The 21,187-nt window shown below is 43.4% G+C and overlaps 1 protein-coding gene across 4 annotated transcripts in view; it reads right to left on the bottom strand.

Moving 5' to 3' along the window:
* Positions 1–18,507, bottom strand: part of ATP1B4 (ATPase Na+/K+ transporting family member beta 4) — a 34,234-nt gene extending 15,727 nt beyond the window's left edge. For 2 of the 4 annotated variants that reach the window (XM_056125794.1, XM_056125796.1), the window contains exons 1-6: positions 18,388–18,507; positions 13,540–13,816; positions 7,727–7,855; positions 7,353–7,457; positions 3,909–4,105; positions 2,864–2,920 (exon numbers count right to left, since the gene is read on the bottom strand). In XM_056125794.1, the coding sequence (XP_055981769.1) occupies positions 2,864–2,920; positions 3,909–4,105; positions 7,353–7,457; positions 7,727–7,855; positions 13,540–13,816; positions 18,388–18,450 (828 nt within the window). In that variant the 5' untranslated portion in view covers positions 18,451–18,507. The remainder of the gene's footprint in view (positions 1–2,863; positions 2,921–3,908; positions 4,106–7,352; positions 7,458–7,726; positions 7,856–13,539; positions 13,817–18,387) is intronic. The other 2 variants (XM_056125795.1, XM_056125797.1) reach the window with 1 other exon arrangement.
* Between the last annotated feature and the right edge of the window lie 2,680 nt (positions 18,508–21,187).

Below are 21,187 nucleotides of genomic sequence, written 5' to 3'. Positions count from 1 at the left end.
TCGAACTCGGGTCGGCCATGTTGGCTGCGTGCAAGGCAAACGCCCTACTGCTGTGCTATCGGGTGACCCCATCATAACTTTTCTAGTGAAGTAGGCAGATAGACGGAGACCTTCTGGCATTGAATTCTCAGGACATAATACAACCAAGATAGGATTGAAGAGTTTCCCTCTCACTAACCCTAAAGTAACAAAAGCATTGAATCTGGAACTACTTTGTGGATACAAAAACTGAGGCCCAATAAGATTCCAATTACTGCCAGCCTTCACCCCAGAGTTTAGGGAGGAGAGAAGGACAGAGAAGGGGAGAGAGAGAAAGAGAGAGAGAGAGAATGCCTGCCACAGAGGCAGGCTGCGGGTGAGGGAGGTGATCAGAGGGAAGCTGGAGACAATGATGCTGGGAAATGTACACTGGTGGAGAGATAGATGGGTGTTGGAACACTGTATGACTAAAACCAAATTATGAACAGCTTTGCAAAGATCTATTTCACAGTGATTCAATAATAAAATCTTAAAAAAAGAAAGCAAAGGGGGACGGAAGAAGACGAGTGAGAAATGGAAGTAATGGTTGAACAGAGGTTGGGGCATCAGTTATACTGGTGATGTGGGAGAATGGTATAGCTATATATTCAAAACACAGACTCAATGACACAGAAAACATGAAATTTAAGTTGCAATCACCAACACTTTGTAATGTACCTGTCAAGGTGTAGAGGTAGGGGTGTGATGGAGATGGAGTATGGGAGCACTGGTGGAGGGAAGTTGACACTTGCATGCGGCCAACCCAGGTTCGATTCCCAGCATCCCATATGGACACCTGAGCACTGCCATGAGTAATTCCTGAGTGTCTGAGCCAGGAGTAACCCCTGTACAACACCAGGTGTGACCCAAAAAGCAAAAAAAAAATGCTATATGCCTCAAATGTAATAAAATCAAGTTAGGCTTTAAAGGATTTGACCTGTCACTAACCCTAAAGTAAGGAAAGCATTCAAACTGGAACCACTTTGTGGATACAAAACTGAGGCCTGATAAAACTCCAAATGGAGGGAGAACCAGCCCTAGAGAAGTCTGGGGAGGAGAAATTTCAGCAGAAACAAAAGGCTGCTATAAGAACATGAAATATCAGCCTTTACCCCAGAGTTTTGGGAGGAGGACAGAGAAGGAAAGAAATAAAAGGAGGAAGGAAGAAGACAAGTAAGAAACAGAAATAATGGGTGAAGAAGTGAGGGTGGTGATGGAGATTGAATATGGGAGCACCAGTGAAGGGAAGTTGATACCATTAGTAAGACTGTTGTTAAAATATTCATAATACCTCAAACTTAATTACTAATAATTTTGAAAATCAATGTTCTTTTATTAAATAAAATACTTTGATAAAGAGCATGAGAGAAGTCCACTAAAGTTCAAAGGTCTTCCTCTATGATAATATCCTAATTTACTCTTACATCTACAGAATACTCCATGCCAAGGAAATTTGAAGAACATCTATGTATCTCCTTCTGAAAAGCCATTCAGGGCTCACTGCCCTCTGCAGAAGCCTGTGTTCTCTCTTGAATGTGTTACTCTCTCTTTCCTTCTTCATCATCTCTAAATCAAAATATTTTGACTTCACTCTTTGTCTCCTCCTGCAATTATTTTCTGTGAGGGGAGGCCACATTCCTAGAAAACCTGGCCAGAATTTAGGTCTGATTTTCCCTTCCTGTAATGAGCAATTCCTTGTTTCAGTCTGAGTTTTAATGCTCCCTAAGAAATTGTGTTGCAGGGATCATTTTCCCCACTGGGTAGAACAAGTGGAACTCAGGTACAGTTAGATGATCACTGCACAGGGTTGGTGAGATGAAAGGTCTGGACTATGTAGATGTTCAATCAGGTGTAGGACTCTCATCAGTCCTCAACTTCTCTGGGCACCTCCCCGGCTGACAGAGGTGGTTAGAAAGGAAAGTTATAGACATCTCTCCCCACTTCACATAAGTCATCTACAAAAATAGCATCTCTTATACATGATTGCTCTAACTTTAGAGACATAATTATTTTTATCTTGTCATCCCCAACACCTACTAGCTGGTTTGTAATAAGTGATCAATAATGTGGACTGCTGAATGTGGACTGTTGACTGAATCAATATTGCCTCTTGTTACACTCTTATCTGCCCCTCCAAAGTCTAGAGGTTAGAGGTGTATTTCTATTTCCGAGAATGGAACTATCTGGCATCCTGAGAAGATTTCAAGCCAATTGCTCAGGCGTAGTTGCTTCAGTTAAACAGGATGGAGCTACAGCATGTTTAAGAAGCAAAACCAAGGGCTAAGATTTCTTCCTACCAAGGAGCTAATTGGTGTAGATGAGATAGAAGTTAATGGTCCCTGGAAGGACAGTTAATTAGCATATTAATGGAATTCTGTTTCTACTTCCCTTGTAGTCATTTGTTATTGCAGCACCCTATGCCACTGGTCATTGCTGCAAAAGTGAAATTCTGTTTTCAAAGTAGGGTCTAATGACTCCAATGACAGCTGTTTGGTTAGTTCAAAGAAACAAGTCATTAGAACTAAAAGCAAAAGTGTAAACACAATCCCAATTAATGATTTGGGCTCATTATTGTTTCCTGCTGTGCCCCTTAGCTGAAATTCAGTTTTGGTTTTCAAGACGTAACTCATCACACATTCACACTACATGCAAACTACATGCAGACATACACACACATACCACAAGGTACAAACGCACTGAATTGAATGCTTCTGGGAAATAAATAGGGAGGCCTGAAAGAACTAAAGGGATGTGTAATTTATGAAAAGACGATCCTCCCCGTCCCTACCTCAGAGTCAGGATGGAACAGATGTGCTAAAAATGCTTACTCAAAAAGGCACTTTACCTGAACTTTGCAGGAAACCTTCACAGGATCTCCAAGTCCAGGACGAAAACCTACAATCTATCAAAAGAAAACCAGCACGTAAAAAATAGATTGGACAGTACAAATAGGGCTTTTCTAAATCCCCCTTGAGTAAGCCCTTCCTTAAACCTAAGCCTAGTCTATTTTGCTCTCTCAGAAATATTCCAGAAAGCAGAAAATAGAAACTGATTTCAGAGCTGGGCAGCTTAGCTTATTCCTTGCATTGGTGCCTGATGTTATTTCAATGGTAATGGCAGAAGATCATCCTGAATATGGAAAAGCACTTTCTGGTTGCAAAAGGAGTGTGCCTGGTGAGATTGTCATACCTAATGCATGGAGTAGAGAAAAGGAAAATATTTTTCTTCTAGGAACTATCTTCTATTTTGTCCCCAGATCAATCCCCTGTTCCAAAGAGCACAGGAGCTATTTCCTGACAGAGAGAATCAAAGAGCAAACTTAGGGGTGAGGAAGAAGTATGGAATTAGAAAGTATTCAAGTAATAATAGGTTCTCAGGTAATAACTTTAGTAACATCATTTGAGATATAATAACAATCAGCACAAATTTACTCCTTTTGATTTAAGTTTTGATAATTCCATTTGTCTTTGTGTTGTAACAAACAATGTGAAGCAAATTTATATCTGCAAGGAATAGGCTGGCATGGTGGTTGGGAAACTGGGGATATTGATGGAGGGAAGGGCACACTGGTGGTGGTATTGGTGTTGGACATTTAATGCCTGAAATAACTGCATTATGTATAACTTAGGAAATCAAGGTACTATAGCAATATTTAAAAATTATTCACGTAAAATACCTATGGACTATATTTTAAAAAGGAAGTATTCAGGGAGAAGAGGGAATCACATCTTGATATTTTTGTCTGGTTATTTGACTTAATGCTGCCGCCAATAAAAATGGCCAACCTTGCACTGTGTGAAGACAGAGCCCAAGAAAACTGGAGTGGCCAGAATCGTCCTACCCATCTCATTTACTTATCACTGCCAGAGTAGCAAGGGCTAATAATATACCCGGTTCATCTTTAAAAGAATGCAGGGTTGTCCAGTAGAGTAGCCAAAAGTAGGATCCTCTAGGCCAGAGCAGTTCTTCAGAAAGGAGCGCTTAAACTGACAGGCCTTCTTGTCCTCATCCTCATCACCATCTTGGATGAAGTACTGCCCCGGGGGACAATCAACATTCATTTCCTCTTGAAGGCTGTCATTGTAACCTAAAGCATGTGTAGATGGCAAAGCTCATGTTAGATAATGTTAAACATGGTACCAGGGAAAGCTGCATCTTTAATAACCTCTCCTCTCTAACTAATTTCCTATCTCTAGTTTCCACCTCTGAAAGCCAACTCAATCTTTTCTAGGTCTTGTGACAGTGATAGGAGGTGCATAAGACCCCTCATCAGCAACATTCTTTCCAGGAAGTCTTCTGGGTTAGTCTTTCGTTCCCACTTTGATTGTCCCCTTGCTTCTCAAGTTCCCTTAGACTTTCTATATATTTATCTCTGGGTCATATATAAGTCCCCTTTAAATTCTTCTCTTTATTATTCTTATTTTCTCCCAGTTTGGTGGTGTGTAGATTTAGAGGGCTGCTTCTTCAGCTTATGGGAGAGCAATAGGCACAGACTAGTGATTTGAAAGAGGGACAAAAGCATGTAAAGGCGTGGTGATTATAAGGAGGCAAAGCCAAGGGGCAAAGTTTTTTGAACCAATGTTTTTATGTTATGGGGGTAGGTGCCCCAAAATGGAATCTTTTGTTATAAGCAGAGGGTCATAACTATGTTCAATGTAGTACTTAGGGGGCTGGAATGATAGCCCTAGTCCTACCCATTGTGCTCTACCCGTTGTGCTATTGCTCCAGACCCCCACATGCATGTTCTTTAGAGAAATTCTCAATTGTAGAGTAGCCTAGGCTGAAAGACAGAGACTAGTGACAATCAGGGTCTCACCAAGAAGGTGAGGGAGTGAGATCTCTCCTGAGACCTCAGACGCTCAGAGTTAGTGGCCTTTTGCATGGAACAATATGTGACATGTGTCTGAAGTACATACATGGGGGAGAGAGTTGGAAGAAGCCCTCTGTGAAATGAATCTTTGAGGCTTACAGCATGTCAGGGAACTGGCATCAGCTAATTGCTGCACAATTTCCAACTTCGTTCTAAATGATGGCACCCAGAGAGTCTTGTTATTCCCATTGGGTATGTTCCAAGGAGCTTGTTTCAGAGACAATGGCACCCCTGATCCTCTTCTAAGCAGGATGGAAGTGGGTTTGATGTTATTAAGAAGCAACTGGGGATTTTAAATCAGTTCCAGTTATGGCTAAGACTAATTTTCCCTTTGATAAAGTTACATTCAAGCATTGCTTTTAAATATATTTTTAAAAAATGACTAAGTACTTTCTAAATATAAACATAATCACATATTTATTGTTTCTCTTGAGGTATTTTCATCAAAATAATGTGACATGGCTATGACCCTTGCAAAACTCCAGTTTTTGGTGTGAATGGAATTGATACTTTGGGATGTCTATCCCAGCGGTGTGTTCCTTTCTAACAGGGTATATAGTAATATTTACTTAAGAATTAAGAGCTGGAAGCTTTTCCTAATATTTCCTACCTCTAACATCATGTCAGAATTGATATTTCTCCTTTCACTGCTTTCTCAAAGGAATTTCCTCTTCAGAAATTCTGGCAATATGTCTGCAGTGCTCACAAGTGTTTTGGGGAGGAGGAAGAGAGAGAAGATATTGCAACCATTGTTGAGTTATGTTGCTTTGGTTTTTGGTTCTTTTATTTTTTGCTAAAAATGGAACTACATGGAATTAGAAAGATTCCTGTATTTTCTCTTACAGTTGAAGATTCTGAAGGTCAGGTTTAACGCCAAATAACACGGAAGATTGCAGCTACAGAGCCACATTTTTTTCCTGGTCACAGGGCAGCCTCAAAGAATTATGAAAAGCAGCACTTCTCAAGCTTTAAAGGTCAGACACATCACTGGTAGATCTTGTTAAAATGCAAATTCTGATTCAACAGGTCTTGAGAAGGGCTGTAAGATTGTGAGCCCGCTATTAGCTGCCACTGCTGCTGGCTCTTGGGTGTTGTCTCTCTATGTAGAAGGGGGGGTCAAGAACATCCAGTAAGGGGGATGGTAGTGGTGGGGGGATACAGACTGGTATACTGTTGCTCTGGAGAGACTGTGGTTATGCTGTTTCCCCTTTCTGAGCCTCAGTTCCCGCATTTGTAAAATGGGCTGAGAGATTCTGCTCTGCAGGGTTAACACTGCTTGACAAATATGTGCCCTGCAAGAACACCTCTCTGGAGACATAGGAACAGGGATAGAGAATGTGGGCACTTTTGCAGTGATAGTGGTTGGGACTGTAAATTTGTACATCAATACCATAAATGTTAACATATATTGTACCCATGTTGCATACTCTATAATTAAAAAGGGTGGGAAAGATAGTACTGGGATTCAGGTGCTTGCCTTGTATTCGGCAAACCCCGGTTTTATCCAGGCACCACACAGGATTCACCCTGCCCAGGCCCAGCGGGAGTGATCCCTCAACACAGAGCCAGAAATATACTCTGAGCACTGCCAAGTGTGGTTCAAACACCCACCCCACTGAAGGAAGGAAGGAAAGAAAGAAGGAAGAAAGGAAGCAGGAAAAGGAAGGAAGAACACTCCCCAAACACTTCTTAATACATTGACGATAGCTATTCTCTGAACTCATTGCCCACTCCTCCCCTCCAGCTCTAGCCAGGACAACCAAGCCCCTCTGGGTGGCTTTCCACACAAATAATAGCACTGCAAACCCACTGGGGCATTTTTTCTATAGCTGAATAAACACGAGACCTTTGCCTGTGTTTCACCTTCACCAAGTTGCTATCTCTGTGCTCACTCTGAGCAAGGACCTCTCAGAAAACCACTCATTTTCCCCTGAAAGTGTGTCTGATGATGCTCCAGAGATAGGCATCTTGAAAATAGCCATGATCCAAAAGGTTCAAGTGACTGTTACTCAGAGATTCATCCTCTACTTTACTTCTGTCATGTTAGCAAATAAAGATATGCTCTCTTTCTCCCCAGAAATAAATTTTCTTACCTGGAGAAAGTAGAGAGAGCAGTTCTTCTAGCTCCAGGGATAATTCCTTCCCCCCCCCAAATCCCCCCAATCCAGAATTCTCTATTATGATGAATCTTTATTGAACAAGCAGCTATGACTGGAGAAAGACTAGAGGCTGTAGTGTGCTACAGAAGCTCAAATTAGGTCTCTGTCCACAGTGAACTTATCTTGCAAGAGGGTGGCTCATGGCACCAACTAGAACAGTTTTGGCATGTCCAGGTGCTGATGGGGCATATAAGGTAAGGAAGAAACTCATGGGCTGGGGTTCATGGGATTCCTATGCCCAGTAAATTTTAAATTCCTATCTATGATTTTTTCCAAAGAGCTTTCCAACAAAGCGACAAACTTACCCTGGAGAAAGCCATTTAGGCTAATCACATAATGCTGCCAAGTATCAGGTTCAGAAATGTTAAAGTTGAAGTTAAGGCTATGGGCGAAGGGTCTGATCATAACTCCTGGCAATGAAAAGAAAAAGACTTCGCTATATTAACCCATTCTTGGAATCCTTCGTTTTTGGTATTGATTCCCATGAAACCATCCCCCTGCCCCAGGCAATCAAAATGAAAAGGGCCATAATTTGCCAAGTTCCATTTTACTTTTACGCTTAATAATTGAATCCCTAAGTCATTACCGGGAAGAGCCGAAGTTTATTGAGACTGAACATGCTACGCGCGCAGATTTCTGTCCAGCACATTCTGACAACACAGGGCATTTGGGAACTCACCAGGAGGTTTCACCCTCTCTGTGAAGGTCGGCAGGTAAGGACTGATGGTCAGAAATATCGAGTACATGAAGACGGTGATCACAGCCGCCAGAGAGGCATAGAAGAAGAAGTAAATGACTAAGATCATACCTGCAGGAGAATGAGATTTGGGAGTGATCAGTGCTGGCCCACTTGCCCATCTCCTTAGTTGGACTCAGGAACCAGAACCAACCTAAACACGAAGGTACCTTGTGTTTGGGAGTTCCCCAGTTCAGTGTGTCCTTGCATTTTTATCAGTTTGGAATTGGCACAAATTATGCCAGGGGCTCAAATGTAGTTTTCCTTTACAGCATCACGATGGAAGGGCTTGCTGGGCAAATGATGACCAAAAACAAGATTATAGGACAGCGGAGCTTAAAATACTGCAGAGACCAAATTGTTCAGGAGTCCTTTGGGCACTGGTTTATATACTCTAGGTACAAATCATTCTTGGCTATTCATTCACGCAGGAAAGCTGAAGAATTTGAACAGCTTGATTCCAATGATTATAGGTATTTGCAAGTGGTGAAAACAGCATTTCTTTTCACATAGACTATAATTCAAATTCCTAATGAATTTCTACTGGACTTCTCCCTAATCAAGGCTAATTGAGGCTTCACCCTGTATGTTTCAGATCTTATTCTTTTTGGGCAAAAGTTTCAGTGCTTATACTATTCAAAAAGAGCAACAGCACAGAATGGGGAAGAAAGGGAGGAGAAAGCCATATGTAATTGTTGGCACTACAACCTATGAGCTCAGGACTGCTATAGAAACTCAATGCATCCTCCTCTCCACTAAGCTTCACAGGTAAATAGGGCTTAGCATGCATCTTGTATTTTTTTTAATTTTCAAAAATCTTTTTATTTTATTTTGGCTTTGGGGCCACACCTGGTGATGCTTAGGGCTCACTCCTAGTTCTAGGCCTAGGGATCACCCCTGGAAGGGTTTGGAGGACCTTCTTTCCTTCCTTCCTTCCTTCCTTCCTTCCTTCCTTCCTTCCTTCCTTCCTTCCTTCTCTTTTTATTTCTTTCCTTTCTCTCCTCCACCCTGCGATGTTTAGAGATTACTTCTGGCTCTGCACTCAGGAATCACTCCTGAGTAGCTCAGGGAACCATATGGGGTGCTGGAGATCAAACCTGGGTCAGCAGCTTGCAAGCAAGCAGTGCCCTACCTGATGTCCTATCTCATCAGCCTCTCTCTCCCTCTCTCCATCTCTCTTTCTCTCTTTCGTCCTTCCTTCCTCTTTCCTTCCTTCCTTCCTTCCCTCCTTCTCTCTCTTTCTTCCTTCCTTTTCTTTCTTTCCTTTCTTCTCTCCTCTCTTTCTCTCTCTGTTTCTTTCTCTTTTTTTCTTTATTTCTTCTCTCCTCTTTTTTCTCTCTCTCTTTCCTTTCTTCATTCTCTCCTTCTTTCTCTCTCTCTCTTTCTTTCTTTCTTTCTTTCTTTCTTTCTTTCTTTCTTTCTTTCTTTCTCTCTTTCCTTTCTTCATTCTCTCTCTTTCTTTCTTTCTTTCTTTCTTTCTTTCTTTCTTTCTTTCTTTCTTTCTTTCTTTCTTTCTTTCTTTCTCTCTCTCTCTCTCTTCCTTCCTTCCTTCCTTCCTTCCTTCCTTCCTTCCTTCCTTCCTTCCTTCCTTCCTTCCTGTCTTTCTTGTGTCTGAACACACCATGGTGCTCAGGGGTACTATCTCTCCAGTTTAAGACTAAGTTCTCTCCAGAATTAGCCAGCATGGGGCAAGGTGGACCCCCCTTCTCCAACTTAGACAACAATAGCCGTCTTTGCTCACATCACTGACAGGTTGTTCAATTCAAAACTAGAGGTTTGAATTGAATCATGAAGCCCAAACCAGAACAAACTACATAACTTTGCTGGATCCAAATGGAATCCAAATATGAATTTTTTAAAACAGAACCATATGAACCCAATCACATTCACCCTCAACAAGGAACAGAGAAAGGAAAGGGGCCGTTAAATCCCCTGGTAATCCAACCAGGGATGAACCTAGATGAACTAATGCAGAACTGGTACATGAATGCATTGATTCAGCTAGAGTCTTTGGAGTAAAACAGCTGTACTCAGATGCTTGGCTGCTGCTCCCAGGCTATCCTCATGGGCTGTGCCCAGTGTTGCTCTTCCCTTCTGCTGGCCCCATCTTGCTAAAAATGGATCCACCATGGGAGTCATCTTGGGGGAGCAGAAGTTACAATTTCATGTATGAACAAAAAAAAAGATAATACAAGGTACATTTATATGGAGATAGATTTCTTTTGGCTCTAGTTATGTGACCTTAACCTTAAATGTGGGAGAATGGTAGTAGCAATGAGTGTCCTCAGCTTTACTAGGGGCCTGTGATCTAGGGTCTAATGGAAGACATCTCAGTCACTACTACTCCTGAATGGCCACAGCCACAACTAAACATGGTACACTCCTTGGGACCTATTTATCCCTCCAACCTTTTCTTCTTTGGAAGTCCATGTTTTGTTTTGTTTTTGAAGAGTTACACCAGGTAATGCTCAGGGGTTTCTCTTGGCTCTACGATCAGGAATTACCTCTGTGGTGCTAGGAGGACCATATGGGATGCCAGGGATTGGACTTGGATTGGCTTCATGCAAGGCAAAAGTCCTACCCAATGTCCTATCGCTTTAACTACTGTAGGTCCATGTTTTATTCTATTATTTGGATGATCCACGTTCTCTCTTGAATGCCCCACATAATCTAATCCAACTGGGACATCTTGTCTATTCCAGATCCCTAGGATCTCAACTCTTTAGTACTTTTACCGAAACATCCCTTACGATCCCAAGCCCATCTAAACTGTATGACTTTGGACGAGTTATTCTCTAAACTTCTGTCTCTGCCTTCCTAAAAGGGGAATAATAATATTATTCCCTCAGAAGATTTTTGGCAGTTTCCAGTAACATAACATAGTTCCTCAAAGTAGAGGTTGTGTGACTACTAAAGCAAAACCCAGAGTAAAATAATAGGCTGAGCAAGTATGTTGGTGATGTTGATGTTCAGAGCTGTGCCAGGATTTGAAATGCCTAAATAAACACCTTGTTCTCAAGTCAGAGGGCAGCAAGGCATCTGTTGGATGGCCTCAGAATGAGCTATTTGCTCATCACTATAAACCGAGTACTCCTTAAACCTTCTACTCATAAGCCTGCATTATGTCCCACTATGGTATGTCCTACCATGGATATGTCCAAGCCAAGATATCTTCCTTGGCTACTTGAACATGCTTTCCTCATTCACAATTAGAAGCCTGTGGATTGATTGCTCTCCATTGGAGTGCTTTGGATCTACTCATCTGGTGAAGTTCTAATCGCTGGTTCTTTAGCGATTGATGCATGGCCCCTTTCTCCCAGAATCAGACTGGCATTTCACAAGACCTATTTTTCCTCCTTCTTTTTTATGCAAAGGATAAACAACTGTATCCCCTTCTACAACGCACTCCCCACTGCAGTGTCCTGTATTTTTCTGTAGCTTCAAGAATGTTGGAATGTTCCTTGAATGGTACATTTTTTTCCAGTTGTGAGTTTGAGAACTGGACAGGGTGAGACTGGAAATGGAAGAGGAATAAAGGGAGGTGGGTGATATTCAGAACTCCCATAACCTCCATTCCTAATTCAAGGAAGTAGGGCTAAGGGGATCATACTTATTGTGTTGAATTTGTTTGTTTTTTCATGCCTGGAGATGTTCCTGGGTTTCTCCTGGCTCTGTGCTTAGGGATACGTCCTGGCAGTGCTCAAGGTACCTTATGTGGCTCCAGGGATGGAACCAGGGTGGGCTACATACAAGGCAAGAGCCTTGATCTCTGTACTATTTCTCTGGCCTGAGTTGAATTAAAGTAATAAACTATAAGGGAGAGAATTATCTAATGGGACATTAGAATAAATAAGCATCCTACCAACTGTACTATCACACCAGCCACAATTCTATGCTTTTTCAGCTCATCTCTCCTCTTTCTGTCAGGGGACTTCCATAGCATGGAAGGAGCAGTCAGGGTTGTCTTGGTGTCCATGAGACATTGAGGAAGACTCCTCTTGAGACCTCATATACAGCAACAGAGACTCCTAATATTATGGAACCCATTCCAAACACGCATGGTCTCCTCTAATTTGGGCTTCTCCTGTGGGTGCACTGAACACTAAATCACCAGCTGCTCTTTCCTGGACTGTGTAGTGGGGACCCAAGTGTGTATTTTACCCTAGATAAAGTATTGTGAGGAAACTCAGCATAAAGAATTCAAGAGGTGAGTATTGAGGCAGTTGCGAAGTGAAAGTGGGTACAAAGAAGAAATGGGAAGGAGTGTGATTCTATCATTGGCCAAGCCCCAGAGCTGCTCAGCATCATTCTGCCAGTGGTCCCTTTAAGACTGAATCCTCCACGTACTCTCTGAATGCCTGAAGTGCCTGCAGGCTGGGACCAGGGATAGGCTTCTTGACTTTCCTTCTCTGATATTACTTGGCGAAACCATAAAACTTTAGAAATACTCAAGCCAAAAAAAAGAGAAATAAATACTCAAGCAGATTAGCAGGAACTTGTGTCTCATATCCTAGAAATAGTCTTGTACAGAGTTATTCAACTTTGTAATTTTTGGAAGGGGGGCCAGCTTGGACCATACTTGGTGGTACTCAGAATATACTCCCTGACTCCACACTCAGAGATCACTCCTGGTGGGCCTTGGGAGACCATATCAGGTGCTGGGGATCCAATCTGGGTCATGTTGTATGCAAAGCAAGTGATCTAGTTGCACTATTGCTCCAGCCCCAATACTTTACAACTTTAGCTTGCATTGGTTTCTGGTAATAGTCCAAGGCTGCTACCTGTGTGGTGCTTTTGGAATTGGGAGAGGTTGCTTTCTGTGGTACTTGCAATGCCAAGAATCAAACTCAGGGTATCCTGCAAGCAAAACATGTGTTCCTGCCCATTGAACTCTCTGGTCCTTTGATTTTGAAATCTTATTCCAGCTACTGGCTGATGCCGCTGGAGAAGCTAGACAGCAATTTCTCTTGTTGGGAAGATGTGGAGGGTAAGAGAGAGGGTAAGTGGAGAGCCTATGGTCTGACAGATAGAAGGACTTTCAATTCTGTCCTTTTTCTTTTGGGGGAGTGGGGGTGGGATAGGATTTAAGCCACACTTGGCAGTGCTTATTCTGTGCTCAGGAATCACTCCTGGTGGACTCATAGGACCATATGGGATGCTGGAGCTAAAACACAGGTTGACTGCAGTCAAAGGCAAGCACTCTACCAACTGTACTATCATTACAGCCACAATTCTATGCTTTTCCAACTCATTTCTACACTTTCTGGCAGGGGGCCCCATAGGCTTGGAGGGGAAGTCAGGGTTCCTTGGTGCCCATGGGACATTGAGGAAGATTCATTTTGAGACCTCATATTTGCTGGGGGTTCATGGGAGGCATATCCTAAGTCACCATGCCCTCTAGCCACCCTTTCGATTTCTCATTGGGAGTCGCTCATGAAGTGAGTGTTACTGGGCTTTGCACTTGGACCTTGCACTTGCCAGGGAAGCATCTTCTGGGCCATCTCAACTGATACTAAATGTTCCTCTTTTATTGCATTGGCTGTTGCACCTATGCAAATAAGTTTGTTCATCTACTCAGATTTTTGCTGCTGGAATCTGACCATAGTGCAAGCATTTCCCTAGGCATTGATACTTTTAGATGAAATACTAAGAGAAGTTTGCAAACAAGCCCATCCAACGTTGGATAAAAGAGTACTCGATCATTAAGCACAAAGCAAAGGACACCTGTCTGGGACATTGGGACAATCGGGACTTACTCCAACTCTGACCTGTTCGGGCCAGAGACATCCGTTTCTCTGGATCCCACAGGTATTCGCTCACGATCTGCAATTTTTCCCACCAGGTATTGCCTGCTGGCTGCCCCTGTCCTTCTTCCTCCTTCTTTTCATCCTCTTCTTTCTCTTCCTCTTGCTCTTCATCTTCTTCCTCCACCTCCTCTTCTCCCATATCTGGAGCCATCATCACCTGAGTCTCTTCTTCGGCTTCTTCCTCCTCATCTGCTAAATAATTCTTGTTCACTTCATCCTGATCATCCTGGAATGATGATAAAACACAATCTCCTTCTTGCAAAAAAGAGCAAATTTTCAAGGCCACAATTCAATCAGCCAACAATCAGTGAAAAACAACACAACATTGGTAAATTGCTATAAATGTCCACTTCCTCCTATACATACTCTGGATAACATGAAACAGATTTTCCTTGTCTGTGTTCTTTGGGAGGCAAGAGTCTTCCCATTTAATACATAGAGGTTTGATAATTTTTTCTGAGCTCTAGGCACCTGGACTGTTTCCCTAGGATGGATGCCAGTTTCCTATCTCTATCTCCACTCTGTCCTGGCGCCTGAACCTGTCAGGACCAAACTAAGTAAAACTTTGGAGAATGTTGTCGTTTCAGACACTTGTGTCCATGATGGCAAATCCTTAGCCCAAACCATATTTGTCCTTACCCGCTATCCCTTCTGAGCTGCTCAACCTCACCATCCCAAGTTGTGGTTAAAAATAGCCTGGGACAGACATTAAGAGGCTTGGCCAGCTGCTGTACCCCTCCTCAAAACTTTGACTGCTTTCCCAGGCAGAACATGAGGTGTGGGTTTATTTGCTGATTCCCTGCCTGCGTCTTGAGCTGGGGCTTTTTTTGACTTGAAGTTGAATAGATCACCAGAGAACTGGGATTCCCCCACTCACACACACATACAAGCTGCCTCACTCACCACAACTACTCCTAACCACCTCCCCTAGGTCAACATCAGAGCCCATAGTAAGTGTTTTGTTCATATCTGTTGAGTGGCCACTGCCGAGATGTGAAAGCTGAAATTGTTTCTTCCCAAAACACTGCAAGAACGACCCAGACGCTACCAAATGGCATTTCAAAGGCCTCCCAGATCCAGGCTATAGAGCTAGATTTTTGCTCTTGGTGGTCTGCCAAAGTGCAGCAGGGGGGCCTGCAGCCAACGATGCTGCTCTCCCTTCTCTCTGCTGTCGAAAGCTGACAGCCTGTGCACCTGTTAGGGTTGGATGTGTCAAATGCTTGAGGCCCAGGACTCCAAGCTGCCCCCTCCCTGCCTGATTCCTCAAAGGCCATTTAGAGGACACTCTACTAAAGGACGCTGCTTGGGGAAGAGGAAGCTGGTGATGGTGGTGATGGTATGTGTGTGTGTGGGGGGGGGGTGTTGTGCCTCAGCAAACTGGCTTATTCTCCATCAGTAGAAGAACACCAAAACTTGCATCTCAACATCCTATCTTCCCTTAGCTATTGAGCTTTTGCTAAAAAGTGCTCTTGAGTTCTCTAATTTGTTCACATGTGCAGTTTGAAAATGCACACCTGCTTCAAGTGCCTGGGGACTGCAAAGATTCTCAGGGCCTTCTGAGATTCAGAGAAGTGACATACACAATCCTACCCAAGCCATGCAGCAGGTTTACTACAAGGGGCAGCTTTGAACCCTCTGTCTCTTGACACTGTGAGCCCTGATGTGACTAAACTGTGAATTCCTTATGTCTGATTTAGTAGCATCTAGCCCATTACTGCCGCACTGAATGGGCACATGCGTGTTCTTTTTGGTGGGTTGTGAGTTTGTTTTTTTTTTAATTGCCACCTGATGGTGCTCAGGTCTCCTGGCTCTGGATTCAGGGATCACTCTTGGAGGGGCTCTGGGAACCATATTTGGTGTCAGGGATTGAACCCTGGTCAGCCAAATGCAAGACAAACACCTATTCATTGTGCTGTTGCTCTGGCCCAGGAGTGTTCTGAGTTTTTCTCCCAGTTGTGCAAACACAGCTCTGTGGCTGCAGTCTGTACAGGCACCAAGGTTCTTGCCTTGTCTTTCTTTCTTTCTTTCTTTCTTTCTTTCTTTCTTTCTTTCTTTCTTTCTTTCTTTCTTTCTCTCTCTCTCTCTCTCTCTCTCTCTTTCTTTCTTTCTTTCTTTCTTTCTTTCTTTCTTTCTTTCTTTCTTTCTTTCTTTGTCACACCTGGCAATGCACAGGGGTTACTCCTGGGTCTGCATTCAGGAATTACCCCTGGTGGTGCTCAGGGACGATATGGGATGCTGGAAATCGAATCCAGGTCTGCCGCGTTCAAGGCAAATTCCCTACCTGCTGTGCTATTGCTCCAGCCCCACTCTTGCTTTGTAGTGTGGTAACTAGTGATCAAAGAAAATCTTGACTTAATTTCCTCTCCCCACTGCCCTCTTCAGCCTGCTGTGCCAGGACTCGGAATGGCGGGGGATGTTCACACAGAGATTGTCACCTTCACCTTGGAGGGGGAGGTATCAGGTGCCGTGCAGTGGGGAGGTAGCGTTATGTCTCCTTTGAGGAAACTCAGAGAATAACATTTTTCTGTGAAGGAATTTCTCTTTCCCATCCAAATTTCAGACCCATATTCTTTTCTTTTCCCATTTCCTCAGCGTTCCCTCCACCTCTGCTCCACAATGGAGGCAGCTGGCCTCAGCCTCAGCCTGATCTTATTTGTAGATATGAGCTCTCACGATAATCCCATTAAAGATGGCTTGTCATTAAAGCTTTCCCTCCAGGGAAGAATTAACCTTCTCCAAGCGAATTTCTCCACTGCTCTCACACTGCCTGAAGTTTAGGAACAGCCAATATCTTGTTTTCCCTTTCCCCTGACTCCAGGCATAGGTGAGACTACCCACTCAGCCAGGAAGGGACTTTGAAGGGCAACTAACACTTGAATGAAATCATGTAGGAAATCCGTTGGGAATAAGGAGCCTTCATTTCTGCCAGCTTCTTACAGTGGCCCTGCCCTCATGAGCTAGTCTGGAAGGGTATTGAGCTCCAGCTGTGGGTGTGTGCTGTGGCCATTCTATCACCCTAAAAGGGAAGAGTCCGAGGGGCAGAAGGTGGCTCCACCACTTGCACTCTAAATATATAAACATAGAAACAAATACATGGAGAAACGCATGAGCCAGAAGATATGCACATGGCATGCCTTTGAGCAAGTTCCTGTAAACATTCAAAACAGTTGGTTAATTTTATAAGAGACATGAACATGTGATGACTCAGGGTAGCAACTGATTTCTTTACAAATTTGATCAAGGAAATTCATATAAAGAGCAATATCTCCCAGTGCCTTTAAGATCCAAACCAGTACTGTCTGGGGGCACTTTTGGTGGTAGTGATGTGCAGTAAGATAGACATTCAACATTAACACACATGGAACTATGTGCCTGCAAAGATAAGCGGAAAACCCAACCCTAAAGAATGGAAAGGATATGCATTTTAAGAAATATTCCAGAGAAAAGAAACTGAGAAACGACTCATTACAGATACCCTATCAACTGTGACTGCTTCTGACGCTGGAAGAGATTTGGGAGATGTCAGAAGAAATGTTGGGAAATTCAGGGAAGTCCTCTGTATGTTGGCAGAGGGTTAGAAGAACTTGTATTTCTCCTGCTGGTGAGGATTGCTCGCCTTCACTCAGCTCCCAGGTCCCACAAGTGACTGTGCCCAGAGCAAAACCAGATTCGGCATTGTTTGCTACTGGGGCTCAAGAGCTCAACCCTCTCTGGGGAGATTTTCAATGATCCTGCCTTCAAAAGTACACTGTGTGGGCCGTAGAGATAGTACAGCCGATAAGGCACTTGCCTAGCAAGCAGACAACTAAGGTTTGATCCCCAGAACCATATCCACCTCCCCAGATGATCCCTCAGTGAAGAGCTAGGGGTAAGCCTTGAACACTTCTGGGTATGGTCCCCAAACCAAAAAACAAACAAACAGAAGCACTGTGTGTGCTATCCATTAATGATTTATGGAAAAGTAAATGGAAAGCAAGTTTGGGTTCAAAGACATTTGGCATGAACTCTGGAGACTGATGATGGTACGGAAAAAATGGGGTTGCAGGGGGGGGCGGGGATGAGGAAGCAGGGTAGCTATGAGTGGTCGGGATCTGGGGGTTGGCAGTTGCATTCTACAAATAGAATGAAAAGAGCACAGGATTCAAAGTGAAGAAACTTATATTCTCAGTTCTTCTGATAACTTGCGAGGCACTTGTAGGCTCTGAGCTCCAGCTGTCTCCTTTAGATAATGAGGGGTTCTAGACAAGCCCCTGCCTATCATCCTTCTAGCAAGGAATCTAGGATTTTTGTCACAGCTTGCAATGGTCGCTTTAGATAAAGAGCAGCTGGGTTCCCAAGGAGCTCCCAAAGGCTCACCCCAAAGGGAGTGAGACAGCTGAATAGCTGTTCCTTTTGCTTCCTTTCTTCTTCCCCCTCATCTTGGAAAAATTCCCTGCTGTTGGAACGAAACTTCAACTTCCAGATTCCTAAAGGTCTGTTCAAATTTGAGACCACCAAGAAAAATACAGTTTAAAAGCCCCCTTTCCCTCTGGACTGTTCCCCTCTCCTTCCCTTTGCTCCACAGGAAATCGTGGGGGGGTATATTCTTCCTCCTCTCAACAAATTTAGGGTACCACAGTGGGGGGCTGGGAAATGAATGGGTTTCTTGCATCTTGTTGTTTCTGCCCATTCAAAGGAGAAGCAGCCAGAAGCTAAGACCTCAAACATACACACCCAACACACACACACACACACACACACACACAAATACACACACTGACAAGTTGCAGCAAAATAACCTGCCGTGTGGGGACTCACAAGTCTGAAGCGATAACCATACGGAAAGGTGGGTGCCCTTCTGGACCGCAGCTGCCTTCTCATGCTGGTCAGTGGATAAAGACGTGGCAGAGGCAAGCAGATGGGCAAGCGTTCTGTAGCTTCTGCTGGTACAGGAGACACTGGTGGCTGGGGCCACTTGGAGCTTAGTAAAAGTGAACCCTCTTGGCATGAGCCCTTCCCCAAAATAATCTAACATGCCCCTCTCTCATTGGCTGGCCCCTTCCTTGAATCGAAGGAAAGCCCTTATGGAAAAGCAAGCTCATCACTAAGGGAGGGGGAGATATTCTGGGTCATGAAGATGAGCGTTTCTTCCCCCACCCCTGACACACACACACACACACACACACACACACACACACAGTTCTCTTCCTGCCCCCTCTGCTCTTCTCTAGCGCCTGAGATACTATGGATCCAATGGAAATCTTGAGTCGCGTTCTCAATTGAGAGTTGGATATCAGTGTGTGCAAGGGGTGGGGCAGGGGTGGGAGTTGGGGGTGAGGGGAGTTGGCCAAGAATAACTTTCTTTTTTCATAAGGCTGATCTCATGCATAAGGATCTAGGGTGTCAGAAAAGATTCCCTTTGCCCTCCCTTCCCCTGCTACCCCCCGCCACACACACACACAGCCACGACAGTCTTCCCTCTTTGTGTCAATATAGGAACCCCTTAAACTGTGGATTAGGCAGTCCAATTTTAGAGAGCAGGCTCCTGCCTTACCTCTTCCCCACTCCAAAGAGGGTCTAAAGAATAGCTTTCCAGCTTTCCAGCCTACATGTTAGAATGGCCCCATCGGTCACTGCCCCCCACCCCCACCACACACACTCATACCCATTGGAATCCTGGCCAAATTTCTGTAGTGGTTGCAATCTATATTTATCCCTTAGCATCAGGGCAGGGAACAAGCCAGAACTTTGCAGTGTCAGTTTCTCAGACATATATAACTCCTGAAGCTAATGTGGAATCTAATGAGAGAGAAAGGAGCAGAAATTGTGAGACTATTGAAGAGATTTTTTGCTTTGTTTAGCCCACCCCACTAGAGCCAGGGTGGAGTTTGCAATTCTTCTTTCACAAACCTGCCCCTGCCCCCTTAATGACACCCAGGTGGCAGAGAATATCTCCTATACTGAGATTCAGGGCATATTTATAACTAAGCAAAAATAGTCCAAGCATTCAGATTGATATATTGATTTGGAATTCCAAGTCTAGGCTATTCTGAGGAAGACAGCTTGCATAGTGGCTCATTGCAAACAAGAAACTCATTTACAAGAGATCTTTGTTGGTACTTGAAAATCTTCCTAAATAAAGTGTCACCCTTTACCTGTGCTTGAAGAGAAATCGTTCACTGATAAAAGAAAGAGAGAGAGAGAGAGAGAGAGAGCGAGAGAGAAGGTCATCACTCTCTTTGGCATTTAATAAAAGCAAAATGTATTCCAGGGAATATGCTGGTCTCGGTAAACATTGAACTCTGTCTCTTAAACACTTTCTGTGCCTGAGTCTGAATGTGTTTCTGAATGTGAAGTAGAATACTGGAAAGCTACCAAATCCAAAGCAATGATGGATGACCTGGTCTTCTTGTCTCCCCAAGATAGAAAAGAGAGTGTAGTTTTGCTGCAAGGTTTCCAAACCAGGTATGAAGGACATTAGTTATAGCAGCCAAAATATGAAAACAACTGAAAAATTTGACTACATACACAAAAACATATACAGAGGACTATTATACAACCATGAGAAAGAAAGAAATACTGCCACTTGCAACAACACAGAGGAAGCTTGAGTATGCCATGCTAAATGAGCTTGTTACAGAAGTATAAATACTGTGTAAACTCACTTAGATGTAGAATCTAAAAGCAGTGAACTCAGAGAAATGTAATAGAATGGTGGTTTCCAGGAGCAAGGGACAACATGGAGGTGTTGGGCAAAGGCTACAAACTTCCAGTTATAAGACGAATAGGATGAAAGGCACTAGTAAACAACCTGGTGATTATAGTTTTCAATAAAACTGTATTATACACTGTGCTTAATGAATGCTGAGAGTAGATCTTAAATGAGAAAGAAATGGTGGGGCTGTAAAGATAGTACAGTGGATAGGGCATTTGCCTTGCACACAGACAACCCAGGTTCGATTCCTAGCACCACATAGGTATGGTCACCAGATCCCTGCTAGGTGTGATCCCTGAGTGCAGAGTCAGGAGTAAGCTATGAACACAGCCAGAAGTGGCATTCCCTCTTCCAAAAAAGTTAGAACAAACCCAAACAAAACAAAAGTAAAAAGAAAAAGAAATCGTAATTATGTGATGTAATAAGGATGTTAGTTAATACTGTGATGATAACCATTTTGCATATGACCATCATCATCCTGAACACCTTAAACTTATTCAATGCTATATAACTGATATAACTGACCTATATATATATATAGGTCAGTTATATCTCAATAAAGCAGGAAAGCCAGAAATCAAAAGCAGAAAGCCAGGAGCTGGATAGACAATACAGGGTAGTTACGGTGTTTGCTTTGTATGCAGTTGACTCTGTTTTGTTCTCCATCAATGCATATGATCTCCTGAGCACTGCCAGGAGCACAGAGAAGAAGTAAACCCTGAACATTTCTGGGTGTGGCCCCCAAATCACCACTGCCACCACCACACAAAAAGGCACCCCAAAAGCACAAAAGTGAGAGGGCAAAAAGGTCATTTGAATAACGTGGCCTCAGGCAATAAAACGTTCATTTTGCAGAATCTCTCATCTGCTAGCTTACTGGGTAATCCGAAGCCTGCTATTTAC

The sequence above is a fragment of the Sorex fumeus genome, unplaced genomic scaffold, assembly GCF_029834395.1.
Source record: "Sorex fumeus unplaced genomic scaffold, SorFum_2.1 ptg000058l, whole genome shotgun sequence".
NCBI classification, from domain to species: domain Eukaryota; kingdom Metazoa; phylum Chordata; class Mammalia; order Eulipotyphla; family Soricidae; genus Sorex; species Sorex fumeus.
This window is presented reverse-complemented; position numbering and strand designations above follow the sequence as displayed.